Genomic DNA, 13,110 nt, shown 5'->3' on the forward strand with positions numbered 1-13,110 from the left:
TGACGAATAAAATGGTCGTGGAATGACATAATAGTATGCAAAATAGGCTCAATTAGGGGATTAAATATGCTCAAATAATGGTCACATCACACTTCGACTAGGAAGTTTTGTATCTATGTATAATTTTGTTTATAAAAAGGGTAATTTATGTAAACAAATCTATAAAAATCATTGTTTTCTCCATCTCAATCAATTCTATATATTTGTGTAATATATGTGACTTATTTTTTAATTAAAAATATAGAATTGATTAAAATGGAAGAAGTAAAAAGAAAATCATAATATATCGTAAGAGTTCATATATGGTCAAAACCTTGTAACTTTGACCAGACAAAATAAAACACCAAAATCATTGTGAAATTCAAGGGGGTATTATAGGGCAAAACAATGTTATGGCCTATGGATAGTTTTTTTAGCAAAATGGATCATTTCCATTTCTTTTCTCCTCATTTCCTCTCACAAAATATTACTATATTATATATTTCTATCCCATTTATTTACCTTTGTATTTCTAAATACAACCATCAGATTGAGTTCATATTTAATTCGGACCGTTGAGGAGTAGTGGACCTCCAGAAGAGGATCCTTACTCCTTTGGGTAGTAAAATATATGAAAAAAAAATATACCAAAGAAATATGATTAGATTAGGAGAAATATTTGTTAGCCATATAATTTTAAAGATCTTCGTTATATAAGTTTGGTTCATGGTCTAGGCAATGATCCATTTTGTTAATCAAGGACTAGACGTCCGGTCCTATCCAAATTATGCAGTCTGGTCCGATCTTCATTTTAGAGCGTAGACCATTGAACAAACACCTCTAAATAATATTGTACTCGTAGGGGTGTTCATTAGATCCTTAACCGGATTAGACCAATCTAGGCGGACAAAATATCAAACTTTGAAAAAAACGTGGACCGAAGACCGCAACATTATTACGTTGGCTTGGTCTGAACTAGACTAATTATATGAGTGGACCAGATTAAACCGGACCAAATAAACTATATTTAGTTTTCTTATGCAAATGTGTTAAATAGACAATAACTTATAATCCGTCTAAATTATAAATACAAACTAATTAAATAAAATTTAATTTTTTCTAAAAAGTATATATATTTCAAATTAGGTGTGGAGTACATAATATATTTTGGAAAGTAGTCCGCTCCACGGTTCGGTCTGTAGCCGGACCAAAGACCGAATTAACATAATTTACTGGACCATGGCCCAAACCAAATAAATTATGACCCGGTTTGGTCTTGGGTCCAGATCATCAATGAACAGCTCTGGGTACGAGAAATAGGATCATACATCGGATGTAGTACCTCAAACCTCATTTGTTATTGAGCTTATGTGTATTTTTTCTGAGTTTTTTAAAGTTTATTACATTTAAATATTTTGCCGTCAAAACTCAAATTTAACTGAGCTTATATGTAATGTTTTTGAGTTATATTGTCATTTTTTAAACTTAATGTTTAAATGAATGAACTCAAAAACTTTAAAACAAAACTCGAAAATTTTATTATAATGCTCAAAAATTACAAAGTTGGTGATAGTACATCGGATGAATAATTTACTTACTGCCCTGGGTACTTGTATAATCCCCTATTTACTAAATGAATAGGTGATTCTACGTTTTTTTCCGCCTAAACTATATTAACTTCTAATTGGGCCTTTATTTTGCATTCTACTAATTAAACGCACTTGGGCCAATTTTGCAAGCTCAAAAATATAAGGTAAAAAATATAACATAATGTATTAACAAGGATTTCCTCAATCATTGTTATAATTAAATTATCTCATTAATTCATAATATATTAACAAGGATTTTCTCAATCATTGCCAAAATTAACTTGAATAATAAACATGTAAAGCTAGAAGATTTAGTTGATTGGTTACGGCATCAATCATTCCCCTTATACTAAAAGAATAAGTCTATTCAAAAGTTTTCCCTCCAAATCTACTAATACTTAAAAAAGGATACAAATGAATATATATGGCTGTTACAAATTTCTCTATTTTAATAAGGAAACGAATAAAAATTAAATTATTCTATGTGATATACTTAAAGGTTTTGTAATTAAAAAAAAACAAAAAAAAACTAAATAATATTTGAGATCATGACAACCTTAACTTATTTTAAATAAGTATGAAGCAAAAATTGAGAAATAAGGAAACATAAAAAAAATTCCTAAAGTATTTTATTCAAATAATTATTTCTCTTAAATCCTAAGAGTTTAATTATAGTAAAAAAAAACAATCGATAATGCCTTATATACTAAGAGAATAAAACTTCTCTAAAGGAATTATGAACAAAATAGAGGCTGTCTGTAGGAACTATCTGTGGGGTGGTCATAAGAATTATGATAAAGTTCCTCATGTCAGCTGGGATAGAGTGTGTGCTACCAAAAAATAAGGGGGACTGGGATTGATAAACTGCAAAAAAAAATGGAACAAAGCTCTGTTGGGGAAGTATGTATGGCGACTGGCCACAAAGAAGGACCACTTATGGGTAAAGTGGGTGAACCATGTGTATATGAAAGATCAACATTGGACTGATTATCAAGCACCTCCTGATTGTAGTTGGTCCTGACAAAAAATTGTCACTATAATGCATACTTTCAAAAGTGGGTACATCAATGATAGTTGGACTGGACAAGGGCAAGGATACACTGTTAGTGGAGGACTGCAGTGGCTTTCTGATGCAAAACATGTTGTTCCATGGTTTCATGTAGCCTAGAATAGAAGTAATGTGCCCATACATTCCTTCATTTTCTGGTTGAGGAGTCATAATAGGCTTTTGACCAAAGACAGACTTAAGAGGATGAGAATTATTCATGATGAGGTGTGCTACTTATGTGGAGTAGATGATGAAACTCACACATATCTATTTTATGAGTGTCATTATAGTAGAAGATGCATAGTGATTTTGCACAGATCCTAGGAGTGGAGTTCAGACCAGAGATGCTGCATCACTGGACTAAAACCAGTAGGGGTAGGAGCAAATTACAACGACAATTGATAGGAGCCTGCCATGATGGTGTAGTGTGCAATTTGGGAAGCAAAGAATCATGCTAGGCATAATGACAGTGTCATGATGCCTAGAGTACAAGTAAAGAATGTCATACGTATGGTGATGCAAAGGCTCTGGAGTATGAATGAAACTCGGCTGAGTGACAGGGAATTACTTTGGCTAGAGATGGTTAAGAGTCAGATATAGTATTTTTTTGTTGTTTATTGTTGATAGTGACTTTAGAAGAGTAGTGAACGTAACTGGAAAATCCATATGATGTAAATTGTACTGAATTTTTTTGAGCTAATATATACTTACCTTACACGAAAAAAAAACTTTTCTAAAGTTTTCCCTCCAAAATGTTCAAGCTTATATATGGAAATAAATTAAATTTTCATTTATTAAACTAATTTCTCATTTAGAACAATCTTATCATCATTAAACATAAAAATATAATCTTTTAACAAAAATAAAACAAAATTGGTATAAAACTATACTACTATTATTAACTTCATGACGAAAAACGAATTTATTAAAATAATTTGAGGTAGTTAAAATATTTTCATAAAAAACACATTTCATAGAATTATTCAATTCTCTTGATTAATTTTACGATTAATTTTTTTTACAAAAATTCATGACATATAAATTGAAAATTTATATGTATTACAGTAAAAATTAAAAGGTCTATATATACCGCGCATTTGCGCTGAATCTACACTAGTATTTACATAAATAAGATATGGAGTTATAAAGAAAATATTGTTACTAGGATTAAGATATTAGATATTTGACATAATTGTACTTCCTAATTTGGGTAAATGTATCAAGACTAATTGATTACTCTTGTAAATAAGCGATTTATACAGTGATATCTACCACTACTACAGATACAGGCTATAACAACGGCTAAAAACCGTTGTTATATAAAATAGCGGACGTTGTTAAAGCGTCCGTTGTAAAAGGTTTTAACAACGGTTGGTTTTCTTAAGCAACCCGTTGTTAAAACTATTAACAACGGTTTTAAGTATCAAAACCCGTTGTGGAAAGTGTGACTCAATTTTGGTGGGAAAGTTATAACAACGGTTAATTTACAAGAAACCGTCGTTATAACTAAAGACAACGGGTTGTATCTACATAACCGTTGTTGTTTGTTTTTACAAAATAAAAAAAAAATTAAATTAAATATTACTAGATGCATGCATAATTACGGGGCCCGTTATAATTCTGATGCATGTATTATTACTGCCATCCATGTACTGTGCATATGAATGGACAATATATGAAATGAGAAAGGTTTACATTAGATTTGAAGCAGGGAGATATGATGATTATGGCACAACTTCCTAAACATGCATATATTATATTAATTAAAAAACAACTCAAAGGACACATTACTTAGTATAAATACATACATTATCTCAACCACCATTCCATTATCTCACTATCTTCAAACCCTAACTGCTAAAACAATCTCCAACCCCTAATTAATCTTTCAAACTAACAACTCCAAAGTTCATCAGCAAAATGAACGATTACATCCTTAAAACTCTTACTATGACCGAGAACAACAATGACTTCATCCGCCGGTTGCTCCACATCGAGGACGGTTTTAGGAGCTATCTTGTGGATGCTCAAGCCGCACTCAAGGACGCCAAAAGAAATGGCTTGATTGACGAAAGTTGATTGTTGCGGCTATATGACGATATAGCAATTCTTTGAACGAAACCTCCAAATAGCTAAGGAGGAGAGGAGGGATATCATAGAAGAGAATCAGACTCTCTATGAAAATATAAGAATTGCATTTTTAGAAATGTAATTCTTTTTTAATTTATGTATTTATATATATATATATATATATATATATATATATATATATATTAATGAATTATTAATTAAGTTTATCATGCATTCCTCTCTATCATCTTGCTTCTTCTTTGTTTTATTTTATTTAATTTGTTTTACGAGCTAATTAAGCGAATAATAACATAATAATGATCGATAAAAACCCATCATATATACATGCAAATGAAATAATTAAAAAACGAAAACAATGACGATGAAAGACGATGAAACCAACAGTGACGACGAGATTTACCTGATAATTAGAGAAAGTAAGAGACGATGAAACCAACAGTGACGGCGAGATGATAAAGCGGCGATGAGAAAGAGAGAAAGAGACGATGAGAAAGTGTGTTTGCTGTGTTTGTGTTTGTGTTTGTGTTTATCTGTGTTTGTGTTTGTGTTAGGTTATGTATGTGTTTTGTGGCTGTAGCTGATCTGTGTTTGTGTGGTTTATAGTATTGAAAGTATTGACAACGGTTGTTCAACAACAACCGTTGTTAAATAAGTTTTAACAACGGTTGTAAATCAAAAACCGTTGTCAAATAAGTATTAACAATGGGTTTAAAAATACCCGTTGTGATTACTTTTCACTAACTTTGCGCCAATTTTGCGCCAAATTATTAACAACGGTTGTGCAAATTTAACCCGTTGTTAAAACGTATAACAACGGTTATATAACCATACCTGTTGTAATTAAGTTTAGTAAAAATCGCGCCATACATTCTACAACGTCTATTGTGATTTTCGTGCATAAACGTTGTTAAAGGGGCGTTGTAGTTGCCTGGATTTGTAGTAGTGTACATATCAAAATCTATGAAATAAACTGCTGAAGATATGAGTGCACTCATTATGAAAACATATATTAAATAAACCGGATTTTCACTAATTAATTAGAGAAAGTTTGTTGAAAATATTTCACTAATTATAATAAATGGTAAATGTGAGTTTGTACATTTATTATTCATGATTTATTCTCAACAAACTTTCTCTAATTAACTTATTAACACGTGCCCTTAAATACTCTAAAAATATTAAATGAAAGAGTAAGCTTTCATGCAACGGTCCTGGGCCGCACCCAAATAGAGGAGAGAGAATCCGCTTTATAAGTCCAAGAGGGTTCCACTCTAAAACCAATTGGCAATATAGAGAGTAGCTCATTGCCTTATAAAGTGATAACTCCTCTCCTCTTCTATCAATATGGGACACTCACATGTGGGAATATATGAGTGGTTTTCTTCACACTCCCCCTCACATGTGTGGCCCATATAAATCGGTCTGGGGCAATTAGGCCTCTCTTCCAGCCGTCAAGCAAATCGTGTTATTTTCCAACGGTTGCGAATAATAAGCCCAGTTAATTCATCATACCCACGATAATAACCGTGGGCTCTGATACCATGGGCCGCACCCAAATGGGGAGAGAAAGTCCGCTTCATAAGTCCAAAAGGGTTTCACTCTAAAACCAATTAGCAATAAGAGGAGTAGCCCCATTGGTTATAAAGTGGTACAATCTCTCTTTCTCCTTCAATGTGAGACACCCACATGTTGGTTAATATGTGATTCTTCACACTTTTCCCACACCTGTGAGGCCCACTTTTAAATCAGACCGGAGCCATCAACGGATGGAATTTTCTCCGACTGCAAACAAGCTTAGACTGGGCCAAATAAGAGGTACGCAACCATGTAGTAAGCACAAGGCAAACTATTCTTTCGCCTTTTACTAAAGAATACCGTGTGCTTGCTACTTTTAAGTGACATACGTTTATTTTTGGAGGCTCTCCCTTAGTGCAGCTCTCGACTCCATTTGCATGATTTACATGGTATCAGAGCTCATGGCTAAAGAACTGGGTATGATGATTAACTGGGCCATTGTGTGCCAGCTGGAGCCGAAGCTTTGTGTACCTCTTATTTGGCCCAGTCTGAGCTTGCTTGCAGTCGGAGAAAATTCCATCAGTTGATGGTTCCGGTCCGATTTAAAAGTGGGTCTCACATGTGTGTGTGGGTGGGTGGGGGGTGGGGGGGGGGGGGATGTGAAGAATCCCATATTAGTGTCCCACATTTAAGGAGAAAGAGAGATTGTACCACTTTATAACCAAGGGGGCTACTCCTCCTATTACCAATTGGTTTTAGGATGGAACTTCCCTTGTGTTGTTGAGTGGTCCATCTCTCCTCCGTTCGGGTAAGGCCCAGGCTCATTTGCATGATTTAACATAAAGTGGTGCGATAAAAGTGGTAGATCTGGTAAACATGTCAATTGGGCCGGGTTTTAGTCGAGTCATTTCGGGTCTGTAGACTTCGGGTCGAGTTAGTTTGCGTTCAGGTCATTTTAGGGTAAACTATTACTCCCTCCATACCACACCAATGGTAACATTGGGAATCTTGGCACTATTCATGATCGTAGGGAACCTTTGATATTATTCTTAATCTATAAGACAAAATATAGTCATGTGAGATCTTGTTTGATTTATCGTCATGAATGCTATAAGAATATCAAATTTTTATAATTTTTAATAATGTGTATCTAAAGATATTCACGTTACAAAAGTGTCTCGACAAGTGTGAAAAAGTCAATGTTACCATTGGTGTGGTATGGAGAGAGTATTAAGTTATTTATGTATAATAATCAGTTTACAACAATAAACATTTGGGCCGGGTCCACGGGTCAAGCCCGGGTCTTGAGTCAGATGTCGGGTAGGGTTCGGGTCAATTTTGTCAGGTCTACCCCTCGGTAACTTGAATTTCCCATGAAATAAGTTCCTACATAGGTAATCAAACAATTTTCAGAAATTCTTTTGAATTAGAAAATAGAGTTTATTTCCGATGATTTTCTATTTCACATGAATTTCCACTCCCCACCTCTTAACATTTATGAGTTATTTCTTGTTGATGAGATCAGTTTTATAGTACTTCCTACTAGGGGTATTCATAGGTCCACAACCAGACCGGACTGAAACGACACGTAGACCGAGCGATCACTTATTCCAAAGTCGGAGATCGGACCGGTTAGGAGAGGAACGGGCCGAACCGTTACACTTTACTTTGAGGTTTTTTTTCTGGCTTTGACTGAACCGAAAACCGATTACCATGATTTGTGGACTTGTAGACCGGGCCAGAATGTACTTGGTGATTATTTTTGTCCAAAGTGGACGAAACCAACTTGTCCGGTTTGAGGGTCCGCTCTAGTTTAAGAACATGGCCACTTTATATTACTTTTTTCGTCTCGCTCATCTGTTTATCTTTAATTTTGAGACAAAAATCGTGTGAATATGTGACCATTTGGGAGTTTGGGGTGTTGTTACTGAATGATAAATGGATAAATAAGGTATGCAGATGATCAAATTATCTTTAGAAAATACTCCCGATATAGAAAGGTAAATAAATAACTGAGATATCCATCCCCCTAAAATTAAAAGAATAAGAAATCTCTAAAGTTTTCCCGCCTAAATGAATTACGCTATAAATGGGTTTCATAACATCACATCTACAACTGGGCCATCTTGATTAATTTCGACTTAAGTTATAAATGGGTTTCATAATTTCATATCTAGATATGGATCATACCGATTAATTTCATACAATAAATACTTCTATATACCATTTAAAAAAGGGAAAATATTCTTTTAACTTACATAGACATATTAACGGATATTCTTATTTTGTTACACAGATGAAATTGCACTAATTATATGTACAATGTGATATAAATATTTTACTATTATTGTTTTTAAAACTAAACATTATGACTAAGAACATTTTTTAGGAAACATTTTCTAATTAATTCTATTATTCTATCTTTTGATACAAACGTACTACGACTTGAGAGTATTCATAAATTGTTATTACTTCTAAAAAGAAAAACTTACTTATAATATATTTTTTTCTACACTTTAACTTAATATCCATCTTTGCTCCATACTATATGAAAAATTAAATTTTGGTTACTTTTTTTAAATTGTTTATATAACACATCCAGTGGATATAGTGATATAATTAAAAACAACGTTTTACTAAAACAAAGTTAATAAAATAATTTTAGTAAAACCGACAATCTTATACGGAGTAAAAAGTGTTGAACAATCTCTTTTCTAACTCTTAATACAAAATTACTAATAGTAAATTTTATAATTAAATTTCAAATGGAGTTAAATATCAATAGTATAATTATTAAATTCTCTGATATTCTTATCTAAAAAACCGCGCATTTGCGCGGAATCTATACTAGTAAATAAATAAAAGAGGTAAATAAATGATAGAGACGGAAAGAATAGATTGATATAAATTTGGCTTCCAAGATACGAGTAAAAATGATTATTTTTTTAATTAAAAAAAAATTGTATTTTTCTTGTATGTGAAGGTGTGAAGTACATTTACCTTGGGGAAACTGTCCACATCTATTTCTTTTAGGGACATCATCTACAAACCCTGAAAGACTGAAACTCCCACACAAACACACACCACTCTGCTTCACTCCTCTTTCTCACTTAAACCGCCCCCCTTTCTTTCTCTTTCCATAAACACAAAATATCTCCTCTTTTATTACTTACATTTTCTTTTATATAAACCCCCTTTGAAATGAGAGATACTTGAACTCATAATACTACTGTACTTGTTCTTTTAAAGACTTGCTTTGTTTTTGTTTTATGTTTTTAGATCCCTTTCATTTCACTTCAACACATCAAGCAACAACAACATGAGTAATAAACAAGATTTTTTAAAAACTCAGGTTTTCTTTCTTTATAATAATCATTCTCTCTTTCTTTCTAGTAATTATTACTACTAGTCTTGAAAATGTGTGTTTTTGAACCTTCTTATTCCCTTTTTAACTTGGGTTTATAGGGAGATTTTACTCATTTCACCTTTGATTTTTAGCTGTTTATTTACTTATCTTTTGTTTTGACAGAGCTGTGTTCTTAGAGTAAATATACACTGTGATGGATGCAGAAGTAAAGTCAAGAAAATACTTCAGAAGATTGATGGTAAATAAACTTTCATCCTTTTTACTTAATAGATCTAAAATTACTTCTTTGTTCGCTTTATTATGGCTTGCTTTTATTAAAGATTGCACCTTTTTACTTGGTTTTTTTTAACTGTTTAGCTGCTGTATATACTTGCTGATTTTTTTAAGCATTACTCAGTTACTCATGAAACTCTATGCTAATAGAAGTAGAACTAAGGTTACGAGTACCACCCTCATGCGACATTATTAAGTGGGTATAGGCGGGAGTGTTTAAGACAGTAGGAGGACAATGTTGTTTTGTTATGGAAATATTGTTGTTGATTTTCAGGGGTATATACTATAAATATAGATGCAGAGCAGGGGAAGGTGACTGTAACTGGTAGTGTAGACCCACAAACTCTGGTTAAAAAGCTAGAGAAGAATGGGAAACATGCTGAGTTATGGGGGCCTCCTTCTTCTAAGCCTGCTAATCAAAACAACAATCAACAGTTCATGAATCTCAAGAACTTGCAACTTGACGGGGGTAAAATGGGAAAAGACAGCCACAACCACAACAACAATAACAACAAAGGTCAAAAGGGTGGCAAGGACCAACACAAAGGAGGAGGAGGTGGTGGCGGCGGCGGTCAACAGCAGCAGCAGCAGCAACAACAACAACAACAACAACAGTTACATCAACAGCAAATGCAGCAACACATGCTACAACTTCAGCATTTTCAACAGTTGAAGCAACAACAGATGCAACTAGCTCAGCAACAAATGAAAGGAGCTAAAATGCCTGCCAAGGATCAGAAGAATGTCAAGTTTAATTTGCCCGAGGGATTTGATGATGATGATGGGTTTGATGATGATGATGATGAATCTGGTGATGATTATGATGACGAGGAGGATGATTATGATGAGGAGTTTGATGATGAGTTGGATGATGATGTGTTTGGAGGTCATCATGGTCAAGTTAAGAACATACCCATTATAGCTGGTAATGGAGGGAAAGGCGGCGGCGGCGGGGGAGGTGGTGGTGGTGGGGATAAAAAGGCCAAGAGTGGTGGTGATGGTGGTGGAGGTGGGGATAAAAAAGGGAAAGGAGGTGGTGGAGGTGGTGATAAGAAAGGGAAAGGAGGCGGTGATAAGAAAGTGAAAGGAGGTGGTGGTGGGATGGCTAGTATATTCAAGGGTATGTTAGGTGGTGGTGGTGGTGGTGGTGGTGGTGAAAGTAAGAAGGGCGGTGATGTTAAAAAGGATGGTAAAGATGGTGGTAAAAACAAGGGAGGAGGCGGTGGTGGTAAACAAGGAGGGGATGGTAAAGACAAAGGTGGTAATGGTGGTGGTAAAAATGGAGGGGAGGGTAAAAATGGAAAGAATGGTGGTGGTGGTGGTAATGCCAAGGGCCAAAATAATGGAGGTAAGAAAGGAGGTGGTGGTGGCGGTGGTGGAGGATTGCACAACATAATGGACAGCCTTAACCATGGTAAGAATGGTGGGCACATCAACATTCCTCAAATGGGTCCGGCCGCTGGCCTTCCAGCACCTCACATGATGAACGGAGGTGGTGGTGGCCCAGGCGGGTATTACCCAGGGATGGGTCCAGGCCCCGGCATGGGGCCAGGACCAGCAGGCCCGTTTGTGAATCAGCAGCAACAGCAGCAGTACATGGCAATGATGATGAACCAGCAGAGAATGAACATGAATGGTGGAGACGGGTATGGAATGCATCAACAGCCGATGAACATGATGTATGGAAGGCCACCAATGGGCGTAGGATACGCACCTTCCATGGTTCCTCCTCCTGGGTATCATGACCCCTACACCTCCTACTTCAGTGACGAAAATACTAATAGTTGTAGTATTATGTAAATTTAGCCTCGTTTTCTTGTGTTATTTATTTCAATTTGGGTAATGTTCAATTAGGTAAGCAATGCTAAGTTTGGGTGTTTAGCTTATTAGTGTTCTACTTGTAGTTTAGTAGTCGTATGACTCGTATTACTTGGTTATGCTGTGCTTCGTAGTAATGTTTGGCTCTTTAGATAAGCAAGTAGACAATTGATGAAGTTCAGTTGCTTCTGTAAGAACTAGAAATGAAGGTTTTGGTCTATGAGCAATATATGAACCAAATCTGATTATATATATGCCTGTTTGTATGCTGTGTTGCATTTTACTTGAGAAGCTGAGATAACAAATTAAGCTTGAAGTTTAAAGTAAGACGGTCTTTAACAACAACAACAACAACATCAGAGCCTTAATCCCAAAATGATTTGGGGTCGGCTGACTAAGACGGTCGTTAACAATTTGGGAAAATGATATTGGGATGGTAGTTAGCAAATTGACATCATGGTAGTCTCTTTTACTCATCAAGTCACTCTCTAGGCTATTCTAATTTAATGCCAAGCTAACTTTAACGCAGCAATAAATAATACAGGTGAAAGAATAGTAAAAGATGAATACACTTTCTGACTAAAGATTATGCAGATTATGTTATTATGTAGTATAGCAGAGTCCTATCAAACCTACCCTTAAAAAACTTCTCAAAAATTTAAAGCACATGCATAGGGTCCCCTTGTGTTTTTAATACGGACTACTCCACACACTGGTGCCATTTTGTACAGAACATTATTGACCTACCAAAGTTTTGGTATTGTCAGTTATTGTTATACTTATATACGAGTAATACCGTGGTCTTGCTTAAGACAGAATATTGCTTTATTTGTAAAACACATCTAATACTAACGCATGGTGATAATATGAACAAAACTTTTTGACATTACTTGGCAACTTGTCATGAATTTGGTATCTATTTGACCCGTCTCAAGATTAAAGACGGATATTTTCGTCTTCAACAAGAATATGTGATGAGTTATAATCTACCAGCTGGCTAGTCTTGTTACTTGATCAAAATGTGCCTTGGAACCAAATGTTTGTCCTTAAGTAATGCCACTATTGTTGTTTTATGGTAGCATGTCAATGACACACTGATAAATTGTCTTGAATTCTTGATAAACAACTCAGTCAGTCATTCAGGTCGGGATATTATTGGTTTTAAGCGTCTTGAGTATTATCATCGCTTTATCGGATTATTTGGTACTTGCTAGTTTGTGTTCGGGTCTTTTATGTATTACTAGTTGTTAGGGCCTAATGGGTCGGATCACTTCAAATTATGACTATCAAGATTCTCACTTAAAATTAGTCATTTCAGTTCAGGTTATATTAGATCAGGTGGTCAATTCAAACGCGGTTATATTTTGAAAATTTGAGGTGGGTCGAATCATGGTTGTCATCATCAGTTCAATTTTTTGAGAGATTTCTCT

General features: G+C 34.8%; 1 protein-coding gene and 1 non-coding gene across 2 annotated transcripts; both read left to right on the forward strand.

The window, feature by feature from the left end:
* Window positions 1–6,528: 6,528 nt before the first annotated feature.
* On the forward strand, window positions 6,529–6,644 carry LOC141639245 (U5 spliceosomal RNA). Its single transcript, XR_012542437.1, has one exon. It is a non-coding gene; the product is annotated as a U5 spliceosomal RNA (small nuclear RNA).
* Window positions 6,645–9,244: 2,600 nt separating this feature from the next.
* On the forward strand, window positions 9,245–11,934 carry LOC141639240 (uncharacterized). Its single transcript, XM_074448406.1, has 3 exons — window positions 9,245–9,574; window positions 9,752–9,827; window positions 10,137–11,934. Exons 1-3 carry the CDS (start codon window positions 9,542–9,544, stop codon window positions 11,660–11,662), a joined length of 1,635 nt encoding a protein of 544 aa, XP_074304507.1. The 5' UTR covers window positions 9,245–9,541; the 3' UTR covers window positions 11,663–11,934.
* Window positions 11,935–13,110: the final 1,176 nt, after the last annotated feature.

This window comes from Silene latifolia, unplaced genomic scaffold (assembly GCF_048544455.1).
Source record: "Silene latifolia isolate original U9 population unplaced genomic scaffold, ASM4854445v1 scaffold_311, whole genome shotgun sequence".
Taxonomy (NCBI): Eukaryota; Viridiplantae; Streptophyta; class Magnoliopsida; order Caryophyllales; family Caryophyllaceae; genus Silene; species Silene latifolia.

Excerpts from the sequence above, each read along its gene's own strand:
- LOC141639240 (XM_074448406.1), top strand. The coding sequence starts at position 9,542 with ATGAGTAATAAACAAGATTTTTTAAAAACTCAG. Across the intron at positions 9,575-9,751 it reads AAGATTTTTTAAAAACTCAG|AGCTGTGTTCTTAGAGTAAA; the intron begins GTTTTCTTTCTT and ends TTGTTTTGACAG. Across the intron at positions 9,828-10,136 it reads AATACTTCAGAAGATTGATG|GGGTATATACTATAAATATA; the intron begins GTAAATAAACTT and ends GTTGATTTTCAG.